Raw genomic sequence first — 14407 nt, 5'->3', positions numbered from 1 at the left:
TGAAAATTGTCAGTATGGTATATAAGGAAATAATTTGCACAAAATCTGCATTGTGCTCATGGACACCAGCTTTCTTGCTTTTGAATACCCCAGGAGTTTTGCTGGATCTGTATCCTCTCAGAAGACAGCATTGATCTGAGCAGGAGCTTGAGGCACAGAGGAAAACCAGTTAGAATTTAGATTGATTCACTTCCCTTGAAGCCTGTTCCTGTGAAAGGCTCCCTCAAGCTGGGCCCAGACTCTTGAATGCTTTGTGCATTTGGGTAAACCTATCATTGAACCCATCTTACATTTTGCTTTTGGTTCTCTTAAGCATCCTCAGGGATCCTCAATGATAACCTCTGTCTGAGTTATCTCTGCTGCTTTGAATAGAAATGCTTGAATTTTCCCTTTACCAGACCAGCAGAACTGGTAGTGCTGGATGCACCAGTGAGGTCTGCTTGGGACCCCAGGTTTTGTGACTTGCAATAAATTTTAAAAGATTAATGCTTACTGGAAAACAAGGAGACCTGGAAGATCTGTGTGTCCCAGACCTCTAAGGGCTGCAAATCCCATTCTTTGGGCTGGCTTATGTAGATGTTTCAGATCATATCCTGGATATAGCTGACAGAGTTCACATCCACCATGTCTTCAATGCTGGATGTGGTAACCTTTCCTTCTGCAGCTGCAGAGCTGAAAAGATGGGTGAACCATCACCTCTCTGCTCACACAAGCTTTTCACTCAGGCAGGGTGAAGGGCAGTAGATGAGTTTACCTTGCCCATCTGAGAGATTTCCCCAAATCAGAATCAAGGGTGGCTAATGGCATTCAATTCCACAACAGAAATCCTTACCACTTTAGCAAAAGGAATAGTTGCCAGCTCAGAAAGTCCACAACTCTCTTCTACTGCCACACCAACCATGGCTTGTCCTCAGTGTGATGAACATACTGGTCTGGTTCCTCTGCCCACAGTTTTTATTTTATGTAAAAGGGATATTTCCAAGCCTGTAAGCTCTTTCAGGCAGGGACCATCCTTTCCCTGTATTTTCATGAAAGAATTAGCCTGTGCCTGGACCTTGGAGGAGCAACTACAATATGAATCATAAAAATAATCATATTAGTGCTTAGAAATTTGGTTCTACCAAAGAAAAATAACTTGACAGTGACTTTGTGGGGAATAAATATGTGCTTTTTGAAAATTGTATAAATATTTATATAACATGAGCTGGAACATCTCTGTGCTGATACATACATTTACTCAGAGAGTGATGAGGCACTGGCACAGATTGCCCAGAGAAGTTATGGCTGCCCCACCCCTTGAAGTGTTCAAGGTTAGGTTGGATGGGGCCTTGATGAAACTGACCCAGTAGGTTACATCCCTGCCCATGGCAGGGGGGTTTGGAACTGGGAGATCTTTAAGGTCCCTTCCAACCTAAACCATTCTGTGATTCTGTGACTGTGCATCAGTTTGGAAAATAGTACTATCCATAAAAGTATTTATCAAGTTTTTATTCTTTAATATGTTGAATTGTCAGCCTCTGTTTAAGAGACTCAGCAATTCAAGAACCACTCCTAAATCAAACACCATGTGCTGTGCAAACACTGTCAGCATTCCTAACTGGTGCCTTCCAGCCATTTATCAGCTCCACCCACCTTCTCAGGATGCACGGCTGAAGGCTTGTATCTGAGATCTCAGCTGCCACAGTACATTCCACTGTTAAACAGCACAACAATTTTTCTCTTTTATTTTCTGTGTAATTAGAGATTCACTAAAATAAAAGCAAGGCAGGAAGGTCCTGCTCTTGTCTTCCTTTTAGAGTGCTGTGGATCTTCACTTACTGCCGAGCAATCAGGACCCCGCTAAAGGGGTCAACATGAATATATGAGCAAGGCATGGAGCTGCCTGGAGGTGAGGGAGGAAACAGCATACCATCTGCAGAATATCTGCTCATTTTAGATGGAGGCTTTTGGAGTTGATGAGTCTCTGATTTCAGCCTGAGGGATGTTATTTCACTTTTGTGATACGGCAGATTCAGAGAGCACCTGTAGCAACACGAACAACACAACCAGAGCCTGCAGCACAGGGCTTGGTGGCAATCCTCCTCTCACCATAGATGCTCAGAGATCTCCAGTTTTATAATCAAAAGTGGAAAGTTGATGGAGAACCACTGTTCAGCCAAAGGAGCACTATTTCAACAGCTGAGATTTTTTAAAAATGTCCTGAACAGGCAAGGGGGCACTTTCCTCTAGTGCCCAGCTCAGCAGGATTTCCTAAGGGTGGTGTGTCTGGGAGGGAATGAGTCACTTGGAGGTGGGACCCAACCTGTCCTGTGAAGAGCTTGTAGCTCCTGTCCACCCACTCAGTGAGGGCTTTGTCCTGGTTTTCCCACAGTTCACAGGGATCAGAAGTGAGCAAGGTCCTGCCTTCCTAATCCGGCTGAGCATCCCCACCTCCTCCTCTGTCCTCAGCTCTGGAGTATGTCATGACCAAGCAAGGAGGAGCAGAACTGCCTCACCTGTTTTGCTGGAGCTTCTGAGGATTCCAACAGGTTGTTCGCAGGAGAGGACATGGTGCTGGGAATGCAGGAGAGAAGGGGATGTTGTGGGAGGGAAAGAAGGATGCTGGGGAGCAGGTTGGAATTTGGCTCCAAGCACAGAATGATGGCAGGATTACACTGAGGTTTTGTAAGGTGGGAGAGACAGAGAGCTGGGGGAGCATTCATCTCAAAGCCCTGCCAAAGAAACCCAGCTCATCTCCCTGCACTGAAGCGTGGCCTTGGTGGCCAAGGTCCTTCACCATCATGTACCGGGGGACGGTAGTTCAACAGAAGTGACAGCTCGTAGGAAACACAGGACACATCTGCACAAGGCTTTGCATTTTATTTACATTTCCAAAGAGAATGGTTTGGAGGGGTTTAGGCACACACAGAAAAAAGCATCCCTTCAAAGTTACAGATGCCTTCTACATAGCAAGAACACAAACCACTCATTTCTGCCCCGCAGAAATCCCCCTCGGACAGGAGTGAAACGAAGCAGGAAGCTTGCCAGCAGGATCGGCCACGGGACAAGTCAGATGGTACAGACAGCACCCAGCAGGCAGACAGCCAAGCTCTGTGCTGCCCACAAAGGACACTCCTCAGTGGGACTTGACTCAGGAGAAGTGCCACTGGACTTGGAGAACAGACCCTGTGGGGATAACACACATGGTCAGGATGTCCTCATTCCTGTCTGGCTGTCTTCCTAAATAAGGGTAAAGTCCTGTTAATGCCCTCTGTTGTTGTCATTATTTTTCTACACTCTCCATTTCACTGCAATGACCTTGGCCATGAGCCCCATCTTTAATGGATCATGAGGATGTCTCCCCAAGAGGCCTCAGGGGATGAAAGGCCCACCAGCATGGAGAATGGTTTTGCTTTTCAGGCTAGGGGAAGACTGAAGTGTCTGAGCTGTTTGCAGGTGGTGTGCCAAAGTTAGATATTTGGAAACCTGAAAGTGCCAGACTCCTGCCTAAAAATGACTGTTGCATTTTCCACCAGAGACAAAAGATAAATAACTGGAGCACCAGTGTCTGGCAGCTCCTGGAGTCCAGTCACAGTATTTCAACCACCCATCTCTTTTGTCCCTGGGATCATTAGTGTCTGGCCAGCAGCAGAAAGACATTGCCTGTGCTGCAAACTGAGGAGCCTTGGGGACAGCGTGGAGCTCACGGAGTTGCCTTTGTTTGCTGACACAGCTTGCACCAATGGCAATTGAGAAAGACAAATCTGGGAGGATGTTTCTCTTGAGCAATGAAGTGCAGACTCAGAACTCCTGGGATTTGGGGGTGTGATGCAAACATTATAACACCACACAGCTGTTTGGGCATGAGGACAAAGCATGTTACCCCTCAGCCAGCTCTTCCTTGGTACTGCATGTCCCCAAGCTCTTACCTCAGAGACGGGAAGTGCAGGCTCAAGAGCTGGACTGATCTTCACTAAGGTTGATCTGCTCCAGGATCTGGCTGTACCTCCGGGTCAGGGCCTTGGTGTTTTTGGTGAGGTCTGTCAGAACTTGCTGCAAGCCATTGACATGATGGGACAGGCGTTCTTCCAGATTGCTGTCTGCACCCTCATCTAAGGCTGGGTCTGTGTCTGTGTCGGCACCGCTGGGGCTCTGGTCACCCACAGAGGCCAGGCCTTTCTCCACCATGGGCTTGATGGCCTTGAGGAGCTGGTAGCGCTCGTAGAGGTCCGTGCGGCTCTCGGCAGCCGGGGCTGCCCCCTCCTCCTGCGGGAAGACCCCTCGCAGCAGGCTGGGGAACATCACCTCCTGCTCCATCTTCTGCGTGGCTGAGAAGTACTGCTCCATGGCCCTTCTCCTACAGCTCTGGCACTGCTGCTCTGGGCTCTTCTCACAGGCTCACTGCTCCCTGGCCCTGCGGGGGCTTTTTGTGCAGTGCTGGGGCACCACGTCCCTCCCCTGCTGTCCTCCCCTGCCAGCCCTGCTTGGGCTGGATGGCCACGGGGCTGTGCTTGGCTCTAGCCCAGCTGGGACTTAGCTACACCATGTCCCTGGCTCTGTGCAATCTCTTCTGAGCCACCCCGTGGCCTTCACCCAAGCTGGCCGGGGGTCCCACTGCATCCCTGTGCTCTGAGTGTGGTGGTGAGGAGGTGCCTGGGGTCTGCCAGGTACTTTCCAATCCTGCCCTGTCACCACTGTCCTTACCACTGCTGGAGGCCCAGGGTGGTGCCTTCCCCCTTCCCCCAGGGCAGACAGGTTGCAGGCAGCACCATGGGAAAGCTGCCTTGATCTGGGCAGTTTTGAGGAGTGGAGAAGGAGAACAAGTGGTGGGTTTATCCAGAGAAGGTGAATTTCTTATGTGCTCTGCCTAAAAACTCACCTTCTTCTGTGCTGGTCTGGTGGGTCTCACCCAGCCCTACTGTGGCAGCTGGCCTAGAGAGCAGTGCTGCTAAAAGAAGGTGATAATGAACAGGTGATACTTGTCAGAAGGTGCTTGCCCCAAACTGCTTATAAAGGAGTAATATGGCCAGCAGTAGGATTTAAAAGTGACTAGGGAGTTAGAAAAGGTACTTTTAAAATTCAGAAGTTGTCAGCTGAGGAGAAACATGAAAGTTCCAAGTCTGAAGGAGGGTCCTTGGAGGGGCAATGACAAGAGTCAGAGACTGTGGGGCCCACCCCAAAGCAGGCCTGCTTTGGAGTATTCCAATCTCCACCCAGGCCTGGCAGAGCATCCTCCTCGTCAAGTGCTGTGAGCAGCCTGCACCCAGCTCCTGGGCTGGCAGCAAAGGGGATAAGAGGCAGGGACAGAGACAGAGTCAGTGCTGGAGAGGTTGGAAGGCACCTCTGGAGACAATCTGCTTCAACAACTGCTCAAGCAAGGTCAACAATGGGACCATTGGATATCTCTGAGAACGAAGATTCCATCCCCTTTCTGGGTACCCTGTGTCAGTGTTTGAGCACCTTCAGTTTTAGGAAAAAAAAGAAAGGTTTTCTTCTCATGTTTAGATGAGATTTATTTTGTGTTTCAGTTTGTGCCTGCCACTCTTTTCCTGTCCTGTCACTGAAGACCAGTAGGAAGATTCTGGAGTAATCTCTTGACTGCCATCACATCTTTACAAACACTGATCAAAACTTTCTCAGTATTCTCTTTCCCAATGTGGACACCACCAGCTCTCTCAGCCTTTCCTCATATGGAAGATACTCCTTCTCTTCTGCACCTTTGTGGCCCTTTCCTGGACTCTCTCCAGTATGTCCATGTCTCTCTTGTACCAGAAAGACCAGAACTGGACACAGCACTCCAGGTGAGACCTCATCAGGGCTGAGCAGACGGGAATGACGTTCTCCCTCCACTGCCTTTGCCCTGAGCACACCTTGCTAACTTACAGCCACATTGCCTGACCACAGAGCCAGACCGGGGTGAGCAGGTGTGAATTTGTGGGGTGCTTTCCCGCGGTATCTGCTGACGAAAATGGTAGGCAGCAGCCAGGGGTACAGATAAGGCCAGAGCAACACAAAAATTGAAAGGCAAGGGTGTTCAGGCAGGGAACCTGCCCTGTGGGAAGGGAAGGGAACTGGCAGCCCCCCGTTATTGGGGCTGGGCAGGATTTGTGATTAGGATGTCTGGGACTGGTTAGAAAATGGAATTTAGGGTTTTTTACTCATTCAATATTTTGGGTCAAAACCGTGCTTTATCTCTTTTCTTCCTCCCACTGAGCCCAGTGCCAGGTCACTGCTCTCTCATGGATATGATGTCCCTAAACAGATTTAAAGGAAGTGCTGCTACTCTGATTTGCTTCAACAATCAGGAAGAAGAAGATCTTTCCCCGTGCTGGCCAGAACAGTGTGGGTACAGAGCCAGCACCCCCTGCCACGCCAGGATGCCTGATCTGCCCTGTCTGCCAGCATCCCCCTGGGACCAGGGCAGAAACCTCTCACCAGCTGTGGCCAGCAGCAGGGCCCCGTCAGGCCTTGGCACATCCCTGGGGCAGCGTGGTGCAATGCCCTGCAATCAGAGCAGGCAGAAGGTTCCTGTGGCACACCAGGCTCAGAGCCAGCTGCAGGGACAGCGGCTCCCAGAGAGAGGCCCACGGGTCCTGGGGGATGCAAGCGGCCCACAAGACGTCAGCAAGCCCTTCCAGCTGCCCCAGATCACCGGCCTCTGGGCTCATCCTGCATCTCCCACTGGTCATGCTCAACAGCCGTGGTCAGACCTTCACCCCGTGTCCTCTGTGACACTTCCCTGGGGCACCACGAGCCTCTCCAGCTGCTGAGTGCTGCCCAAGCCCAAAGCCATGGCTGCAGGGGACAGCAGGTGTCCCTCGCTGTGACCCCAGCGGGCTTTGACCCCAGCCAGCCACCAAGGCCCGCACAGCCACTCACTCATTGCCCCACCAGCAGGATCAGAGAGACAATCAAGGGCAAGAACGAGAAAAGATGTGGGCTTAAATAAAACCAGTGTAATAGGGAAAGCAAAAGCCATGCATGCAAACAGAGCAAAGCAAGGAATTCATTCACCACTTCCCAGGGGCAGGTGCATGTTCAGCAATCCCCAGGACTGTAGGGTCCATCACAGGTAATGCTGATCTCAGAAGACAAAGGCCATCATTCCATGTGTGGCTCACTTCTTCCCCACACTTGATATACTGATGTCATATAGTCTGACATGTCCCTTGCGTTGGCTGAGATCAGTTATCCCACCAGTATCTCCTCCCAAGTTTCCATGTGCTGCAGTCCCTACACCAGAGTGGCAGTACAGAAATGAGAAAAGAAAATTAACTCCACAGCTGCCTAAACCAGCACAGCCAGCTGTGCTCTCCAGGGAACACAGATCCCATCCTTGAGCAACAGCCAGATAAACCACCAGAGGGACATCACCCCCTCCGTGGTCCTCTCCTCACCAGGAACCAGTCTCCATCCATTCCTTATGGTTCAACACCAGCCTCAGCAATCAGCATGGAGACCAGAGAGCTCCACAGCCAGAGCTCCATCATGTCCTGGCCAGAGGTGCCATTGCAATGCGGATGGCCCAGGTCTCTCCCAATATGCCCCTCATGCTCCGTTTCCTCAGGATAAGACAGGACTGCAACATTGCCCAGGCTGAAGAGAGACACAGATCAGCTCTGAAATCCTCCCTCTGGCTGGAGGGAATTCTGTTTGCCCTCATTTGGGGAACTTGCTGACTGGTAGCTGCTTTCCTAGAAAAGCAGGACTCCTGGGTGCTGGTGCAGTGAGCTCATTGAATCTCTGTGGCCTCAAAAGTGGTGTTTGGGAAACCTGCCCACAACTCACTGTCCTCCTGGGGAGCCAGGCCATGGCCGAGGAGAGGGGAAATGTCACCTCATGTATCTCCAAATGACTGTGTATCATCCCCAGAGCCTCCTGCTGACACATCTGCCATGACTCTGGTTGCCCCAAACCCCTCAGAACTGTCCTTGTTCCACCTTGATCCTGGCCAGGACCCTTTCAGAGAGGGCACTTCTGGGTCTGGCCTCAGCTGCCTCCTCCAGAGCCCCCATTCCCCTCAGCAGTTCACACGCCCACAGCTGGCTGCAGACCCTGTCCCTGCTGCCCACGCTGGGGCAGGACAAGCCAAAGCCAGACTGGTCTCAGCAGCTGAGAGAAATGGCCTGATCAGGAGAGAGGAGATGGGAATCTCCAGTGTATCCCAAGGCTGGGGTGCCTGGACATGGGGCTGGCATGGTGGGGAGGCTGCTGTCTAGAGGTGCTGAGACCTACAGCTCTGCTGCCCCTCACTGTTGCATGGCTGGACTGAGTACTGGGCAGAGCCACATTTTTGTGCACTGAAATCAAGCATCAGCTTTTGTGGTGTTGCTGTCAACAAAAGGAAGAAACATCTCAGCCTGAGGCTGGTGAAACATTGGAACAGGTCATCCAGTGAGTTTGCACAGGCCCTGAGCTTCAACACAGTCCTGAGCTACCTGGTCTAGAGCAAGATGTCCCAGCACACAGCAAGGCATTGCATTAGGTGGTGTCTGAAGATCCCTTCCAACCCAACTAATCTCACAGATCTGGGATTCTTTGTCCTATTCACATTTCCCAGCATGGCCCTGGAAAGATCCCACCCTGCAGGGCCAGTGTCCCTGGGGCACTCCATGACTGAAAGCAGCACACTGACAACACTGGCTTCCCAGGGATTCTTTTATTAGCAAAAACAAGGAGAAATGCCCTTGGAGTCCAGGTACCAGCTGGAAAAGGGCTTGGCAATCTCCAGGGGCTGTGGGAGGTCGGGGCCACATCACAACATTCCCAACCTGCTGCCACTCTTTGAAAATAAAGAGGAGGCCATGAGCCTGCAGCTCTTCCAACGGCCGTGCCAGCACATCCGGATGCTTCTTCCTGAGGATAAGGCACCATCTGGTTCTGCAGTGGTCACAGCCATCTCCGGTGCCGGTGCCGGGAGATCCCATCAGCTGCCACGGAGCGGGGAAAGCCAGCGGGACTGGGGAGAGCCTGCAGTGGTCAGCCACGGGGACGTCTTGTGCTTCCTGACACCAGCACCTGTCCTGCAACAGCAGCATTCCTTAACTCCAAGGATCATCCCAGGGCACACAAGGACCACCAAGCCTGAGTCCACAGACCCCCAAGGCCTGCAGTCTCTGCACCGAGCAATGGGCAGGGCTCCCTCCTCCAGCATGGAGAGGGATATCCACCCCCAGCTGAGGGGACAGCCCCCATTCCAAGGCCCTTCCCAGCACATCCCCACCCCTGCACTGCTGGGCCCCTCTCCCAACAGGGAGGCCACACACTGCCTTGCTGCCCCTGGACTCTGCATGTCCCCAGGTCTTACCTGGTGGCCTGGCCAGGGTCACCAGCTGGGCTGCCCCTCGCTGAGGTTGATCTGCTCCAGGATCTGGCTGTACCTGCGGGTCAGGGCGTTGGTGTCCCTGGTGAGGTGGGTGAGGACCTGCTGCAGGCCAGTCAGGTGCTGGGACAGGCGCCTCTCCAGCTGGGCATCCTCGGGCCCGTTGCTGTCCAAGGATGTGTCGTCGTCGGTGTCGGCACCGCTGGCGCTCTGGTCACCCACAGAGGCCAGGCCTTTCTCCACCATGGGCTTGATGGCCTTGAGGAGCTGGTAGCGCTCGTAGAGGTCCGTGCGGCTCTCGGCGGCCGGGGCTGCCCCCTCCTCCTGCGGGAAGACCCCTCGCAGCAGGCTGGGGAACATCACCTCCTGCTCCATCTTCTGCGTGGCTGAGAAGTACTGCTCCATGGCCCTTCTCCTACAGCTCTGGCACTGCTGCTCTGGGCTCTTCTCACAGGCTCACTGCTCCCTGGCCCTGCGGGGGCTTTTTATGCAGTGCTGGGGCAAGTCCCTCCCCTGCTGTCCTCCCCTGCCAGCCCTGCTTGGGCTGCATGCCCTTGGGGTCGGGCTTGGCTCCAGCCCAGCCGGGGCTTGGGGCTCGGCCCTGCTGTGTCCCTGGCTCTGCGCAATCTTTCCTGGCCCAGCCTCCCCGTGGCCTTCACCCGAGCTGGCCGGGGGTCCTGCTGCCTCCCCATGCCAGGAGATACAGGGGGGCAGCAAGGAGGAGAGGTGCCCAGGGTCTCTCCCATCCTGTCCTGTATTATCTCAGTGCCCCAACAAGTTCAGTCCTGGGGCCCTCTGGCTGTGGCTCCAGCTCCTGTGCCCAGTCTGGGAAGGCCGCAGGGGACCGTCACCTCCCCTCGTTCCTGCTGCCCCACACTCAGGACGTGAACACTGCAGGGACATTGAGCAACCCTTTAGCACACATAGGGAAATCTGGAACCCACTGGAAATACACTGGAACCTTGTCCCACTGGGTGTCTGGGGACAATGGAGCCTGCTGGTCACCAGAGATTTGGGTGCCCAGAAACATCCAATGCCCCCAAATTCCCCCTGGGCTCAGCAGGGATGTGGACAGGCACAGGGACCTGACTCCATGATGTGTAACTCCTGTGGCAGCAGCACAGAGCCATTGCTGCCCCCAGGGGATTGTGGACATGGCTTGCCTGCCCCTGTTGAAAATCTGGGAGAGCAAAAGCCACAGCCAGGGCACCAGACAGCATTGCCAGTCCCTCCATGTCCCTGTGGAGTGTGGCAAACATGAAAAGTGGTTCTGTTTCTGGAAAGGCTGCTGTGGGGTACCTGGTTCCTTTTGCAACCCTTGGTGCTGGCAGCTCTCCCTCTGTGCCCCTGTATCCCAGCACTGCCAGGCACCCTTTGCCCACCCTTTGCCCACGTGTCCTGGCCACCACTCTTGTCCCTTTCCACGTGTCCTGGCATCTCTTTGTGCCCTGCCATGGGGCCCATTGCTGCACCAAGGAGTGTGGGGGCTACTGGCCCTGTGCAGGTGCCAGACAGAGCCTTGGCCACATCAGGGCACCTGCAGAGCTTCCTGGAGGTGCAGGCACATCACAGGGCTCTGGGGACACAGGGACACAGGGGATGCTTTGCCCTCCTGCTCCCCTCAGTGCCTCACAACCTGCTCATAGTGAGCATGGCAGAATGTTTGGGGGTGACACAGGCTCAGCACACTCTGATGGCTCCCTAACTCTTTATCCTTGCACATGAATAATTGCCAAATCCTCTCCGTGCCTCTGGGGACCCTGTTAGCCAAACTTGTAACCCTATATCTCCCACATCCTAATGGGAAACACTGGGTACAGCTTGGGAGCTGCCACTGCCAGCAGGGATGTCAGGAGCAGGAAATCAAGGACTGCTCTTGGAGCACAGCACAGCCACCATGGGTGTGCAGCATGGCTGGGTTTGGGCTGAGCTGAACTGGGGTGCCCAGCCCTGGCTTGGGGCCCTGGGGAGGCTGCTCAGGACCAGCAGAGCCCCCAGGAGCTGCACTGATGTCCTCAGGTCTCTGCTGCCACAGACCCCCAGATTGGGCAAGCTTAGCCCTCACCTGTGGCCCTCCTGGCAGGTCCTGCCCCAGTCCCAGCCTCAGCTCAGAGTGCAGGTCGTGCCCCCACATGTGTCCCCAAGTGTCTCTGTACCGTCCCAGGCACATCCTCCTGTCTTATCCCTCTGTGGCACCAAGGGAAGGGAGAGTGGCACCGTGCTCAGCATCTGGAGCTGGGAGCAGAAGGAAGAGGGGCACAGTCAGAGGGACAGCAGTCGTCCTGCCAGGTCACCATGACACGCAGTGGAGCCCTGCTCTCCTGCAGGGGACTGAACACCTGAGTGCCAATGGGAAGGGGTGAACCAATGAGTTCCTTCTTTTGCTTTGCTTACTTGTGCAGCTTTTGCTTTTCCTGTGGAGCTGTCTCCATTTCTACCCACGACTTTTCTCTCTTTTACCCTCCCTGATTGTCTCTCCCTTCCCACCTGGGGGGAGTGACAGAGCAGCTGAGTGGGGCTGAGCTGCCAGCAGGGCTAAAATCCTGATATCCACAGTGAAGCTCCAGCCCCGGGACAGATGTGTCCTACCCTGAGGCTACTCTGGGGGGACACTATGATGTCTCTGAACCTTCAGGAAGCTCCATGGTGGCCCAGAAGTCCTGGGAGCGTGGGGCTGCCAGTGTGTGCAAACCTCAGTGCAGCACAGGGCAGCCCAGGATGCCAGGAGCACCCAGAAAGGGAGAAGAGGAGCAGTGGGTTCAGGTCTGAGGGGGAGAGGCCAGGTGGCAGAATGGGCACCTGGCTGGGCTAGGAGGGGACAGCAAGAGGGGACAGTGGGAGAGCTGCCAACACTGAGGGTTGCAAAATTGGGGAAGGAGCACGTGGCCTTTCCCAAAACAGAACCAATTCCTCCAATTGCCACATACTGCAAGATAAGAGGGGACAGGAGTCCTGGCCATTGACCAGCCATGGAGTGGGGTTGATGCACTGGGACCCCCAAGCCAGCTCAGGCACAGGACAGGCCTCAGGGCGTCTGGGCCAGGAGCCAGGGCTGACAATGAGGAGGGGTGCCCAGGTTCTCTCCTGTCCTTTCCTATCCTATCTCTACCCCCCACCATGTTCAGTTCTGGGGTCCTGTGGGAGCGGGACCACCTCCTGTGCCCTGGTGTGTCCAGGCTGCAGGCACTGGTGCTGCTGGGAATGTCACCTGCCCCACTCCTCACTGCCGTGCACTCAGGATGTGAACACTCCAGAGACACTGAGCAGGCTCTGCCCATGAATGCCAGCCTGAACAGGGCAGCAGACACTGGTGTGGGACATCACCCTGGCAGTGCTCTGATGCATGGAATCCTGCATGGGTGTCCTGGCTTGACTATATGATGCTTTTATCCCCAGTTGTCTTGTTCTGTTTATGCTGAATAATAAGCTTTGCACCTTTAGGACTTGTTCCAGAGAGTGAAGGGGGAGAGAAGAAGCAGCAGTTTGTTTTCAGACACTGCACTCACTCCTCCACCTTCCTGCCCCTGGACTGTGTTGTCTGCAGATGGACAGACAGCAGGACAGAGCTCTCCTTTGCTTTAGTTAGTTTTAGCTAGCTGAGGCAAAGAAGTTCCCTGGACTGTGGGGGTTTTTTTCCATTTTCTTTGGTCCTGTTCAAACCTGCTCTGGCCTGAACACCAGCAGGGCACCGGCAGCTCACACCTGGGGCCCACCGGGCCGGGCCTGGGCTGCGGCATTTCCAGCGCCTGAGGGACTGAGAAGAGACTGAGTGAGCTGAGCTGCAACGCGGGGAGGGGACTTTTCTGAGTTTGTCATCTCTTTTGGAGCAGCAAGGGGTTTTATTGTTTAACATTGTTTAGGCTTTTTTGTTTAATAAACAGGTTTTTTCCACTTTTCTCCAAGGCGGTATTTCCTCCCAAACCGGTTGTGGGGAGGGACCCAGTGAATCTGCTTTCCTAGAGGGGCCCCTTTGGGGGTTCTCTCCCATATGTGCCCTGAACCAGGACAACGGGTCATGAGGACATGCGATGGGGACAGAGATGGGACCAAATGCCACCAGGGGAACTGCATCCCTGGCACTGAACTTTCATGGCCCACACTGGAGCACAGATGGTGCCACCTTCACAGCCACCACCCCATCCTGGAGCAGAGGCCATGGCAGGTCAATGGCCAGGACTCCTGTCCTTTCTTATCTTGCAGTATGAGGCAATTGGAGGAATTGGTTCTATTTTGGGAAAGGCCACAGATTACTTCCTCCCTTGTGCAACCCTCAGTGTTGGCAGCTCTCCCACTGTCCCCCCAAAGCCCAGCCAGGTACCCATTCTGCCACCTGCCCTCTCCCCCCCAGACCTGAACCCTCTGCTGCTCCTCTCCCTAGTGTGGCCCCAGAGGCACGGAGAGGATTTGGCAATTATTCATGTCCCAAGGATAAAGAGTTGGGGAGCAATTGGAATCTGCTGAGCCTCTGTCACCCCCAAACATTCTGCCATGCTCCCTATGAGCAGGTTGTGAGGCACTGGGGGGAGCAGGAGGGCAAAGGTACCTGTGTCCCTGTGTCCCCAGAGCCCTGTGATGTGCCTGCACCTCCAGGAAGCTCTGCAGGTGCCCTGATGTGGCCAAGGCTCTGTCTGGCACCTGCACAGGGCCAGCAGCCCCCACACTCCTTGGTGCAGCAATGGGCCCCATGGCAGGGCACAAAGAGATGCCAGGACACAAGGAAAGGGACAAGAGGGGTGGCGAGGACACGTGGGGAAAGGGCGGGCAAAGGGTGCGTGGCAGTGCTGGGATACAGGGGCACAGAGGGAGAGCTGCCAGCACCAAGGGTTGCAAAAGGAACCAGGTACCCCACAGCAGCCTTTCCAGAAACAGAACCACTTTTCATGTTTGCCACACTCCACAGGGACATGGAGGGACTGGCAATGCTGTCTGGTGCCCTGGCTGTGGCTTTTGCTCTCCCAGAATTTCAACAGTGGCAGGGAACCCATGTCCACAATCCCCTGGGGGCAGCAATGGCTCTGTGCTGCTGCCACAGGAGTTACACATCATGGAGTCAGGTCCCTGTGCCTGTCCACATCCCTGCTGAGCCCAGGGGGAATTTGGGGGCAT

The 14407-nt window shown here is 54.3% G+C and overlaps 2 protein-coding genes across 3 annotated transcripts; both read right to left on the bottom strand.

Annotated features, from left to right (window-relative positions):
• Positions 1-3930: 3930 nt before the first annotated feature.
• LOC139593168 (mid1-interacting protein 1A-like) lies at positions 3931-4366 on the bottom strand. Its single transcript, XM_071433865.1, has one exon. The coding sequence runs from the start codon at positions 4324-4326 to the stop codon at positions 3931-3933; it is 396 nt and encodes a 131-aa protein (XP_071289966.1). The 5' UTR covers positions 4327-4366.
• Positions 4367-8668: 4302 nt separating this feature from the next.
• On the bottom strand, positions 8669-9847 carry LOC139593167 (mid1-interacting protein 1-B-like). Of its 2 annotated transcripts, none has more exons than XM_071433864.1 (2): positions 9287-9847; positions 8669-8997 (listed from the first exon to the last, which is right to left on the bottom strand). In XM_071433864.1, exon 1 carries the CDS (start codon positions 9704-9706, stop codon positions 9305-9307), a length of 402 nt encoding a protein of 133 aa, XP_071289965.1. In that variant the 5' UTR covers positions 9707-9847; the 3' UTR covers positions 8669-8997; positions 9287-9304. The 2 variants fall into 2 exon arrangements, with proteins under 2 accessions (XP_071289965.1, XP_071289964.1); XM_071433863.1 differs by having other exon boundaries at positions 8669-9002; positions 9287-9846.
• Between the last annotated feature and the right edge of the window lie 4560 nt (positions 9848-14407).

The sequence above is a fragment of the Agelaius tricolor genome, unplaced genomic scaffold (genome assembly GCF_023055355.1).
Source record: "Agelaius tricolor isolate 1412-34295 unplaced genomic scaffold, bAgeTri1.0.p SCAF_9, whole genome shotgun sequence".
In the NCBI taxonomy this organism is placed as follows: Eukaryota; Metazoa; Chordata; class Aves; order Passeriformes; family Icteridae; genus Agelaius; species Agelaius tricolor.
This window is presented reverse-complemented; position numbering and strand designations above follow the sequence as displayed.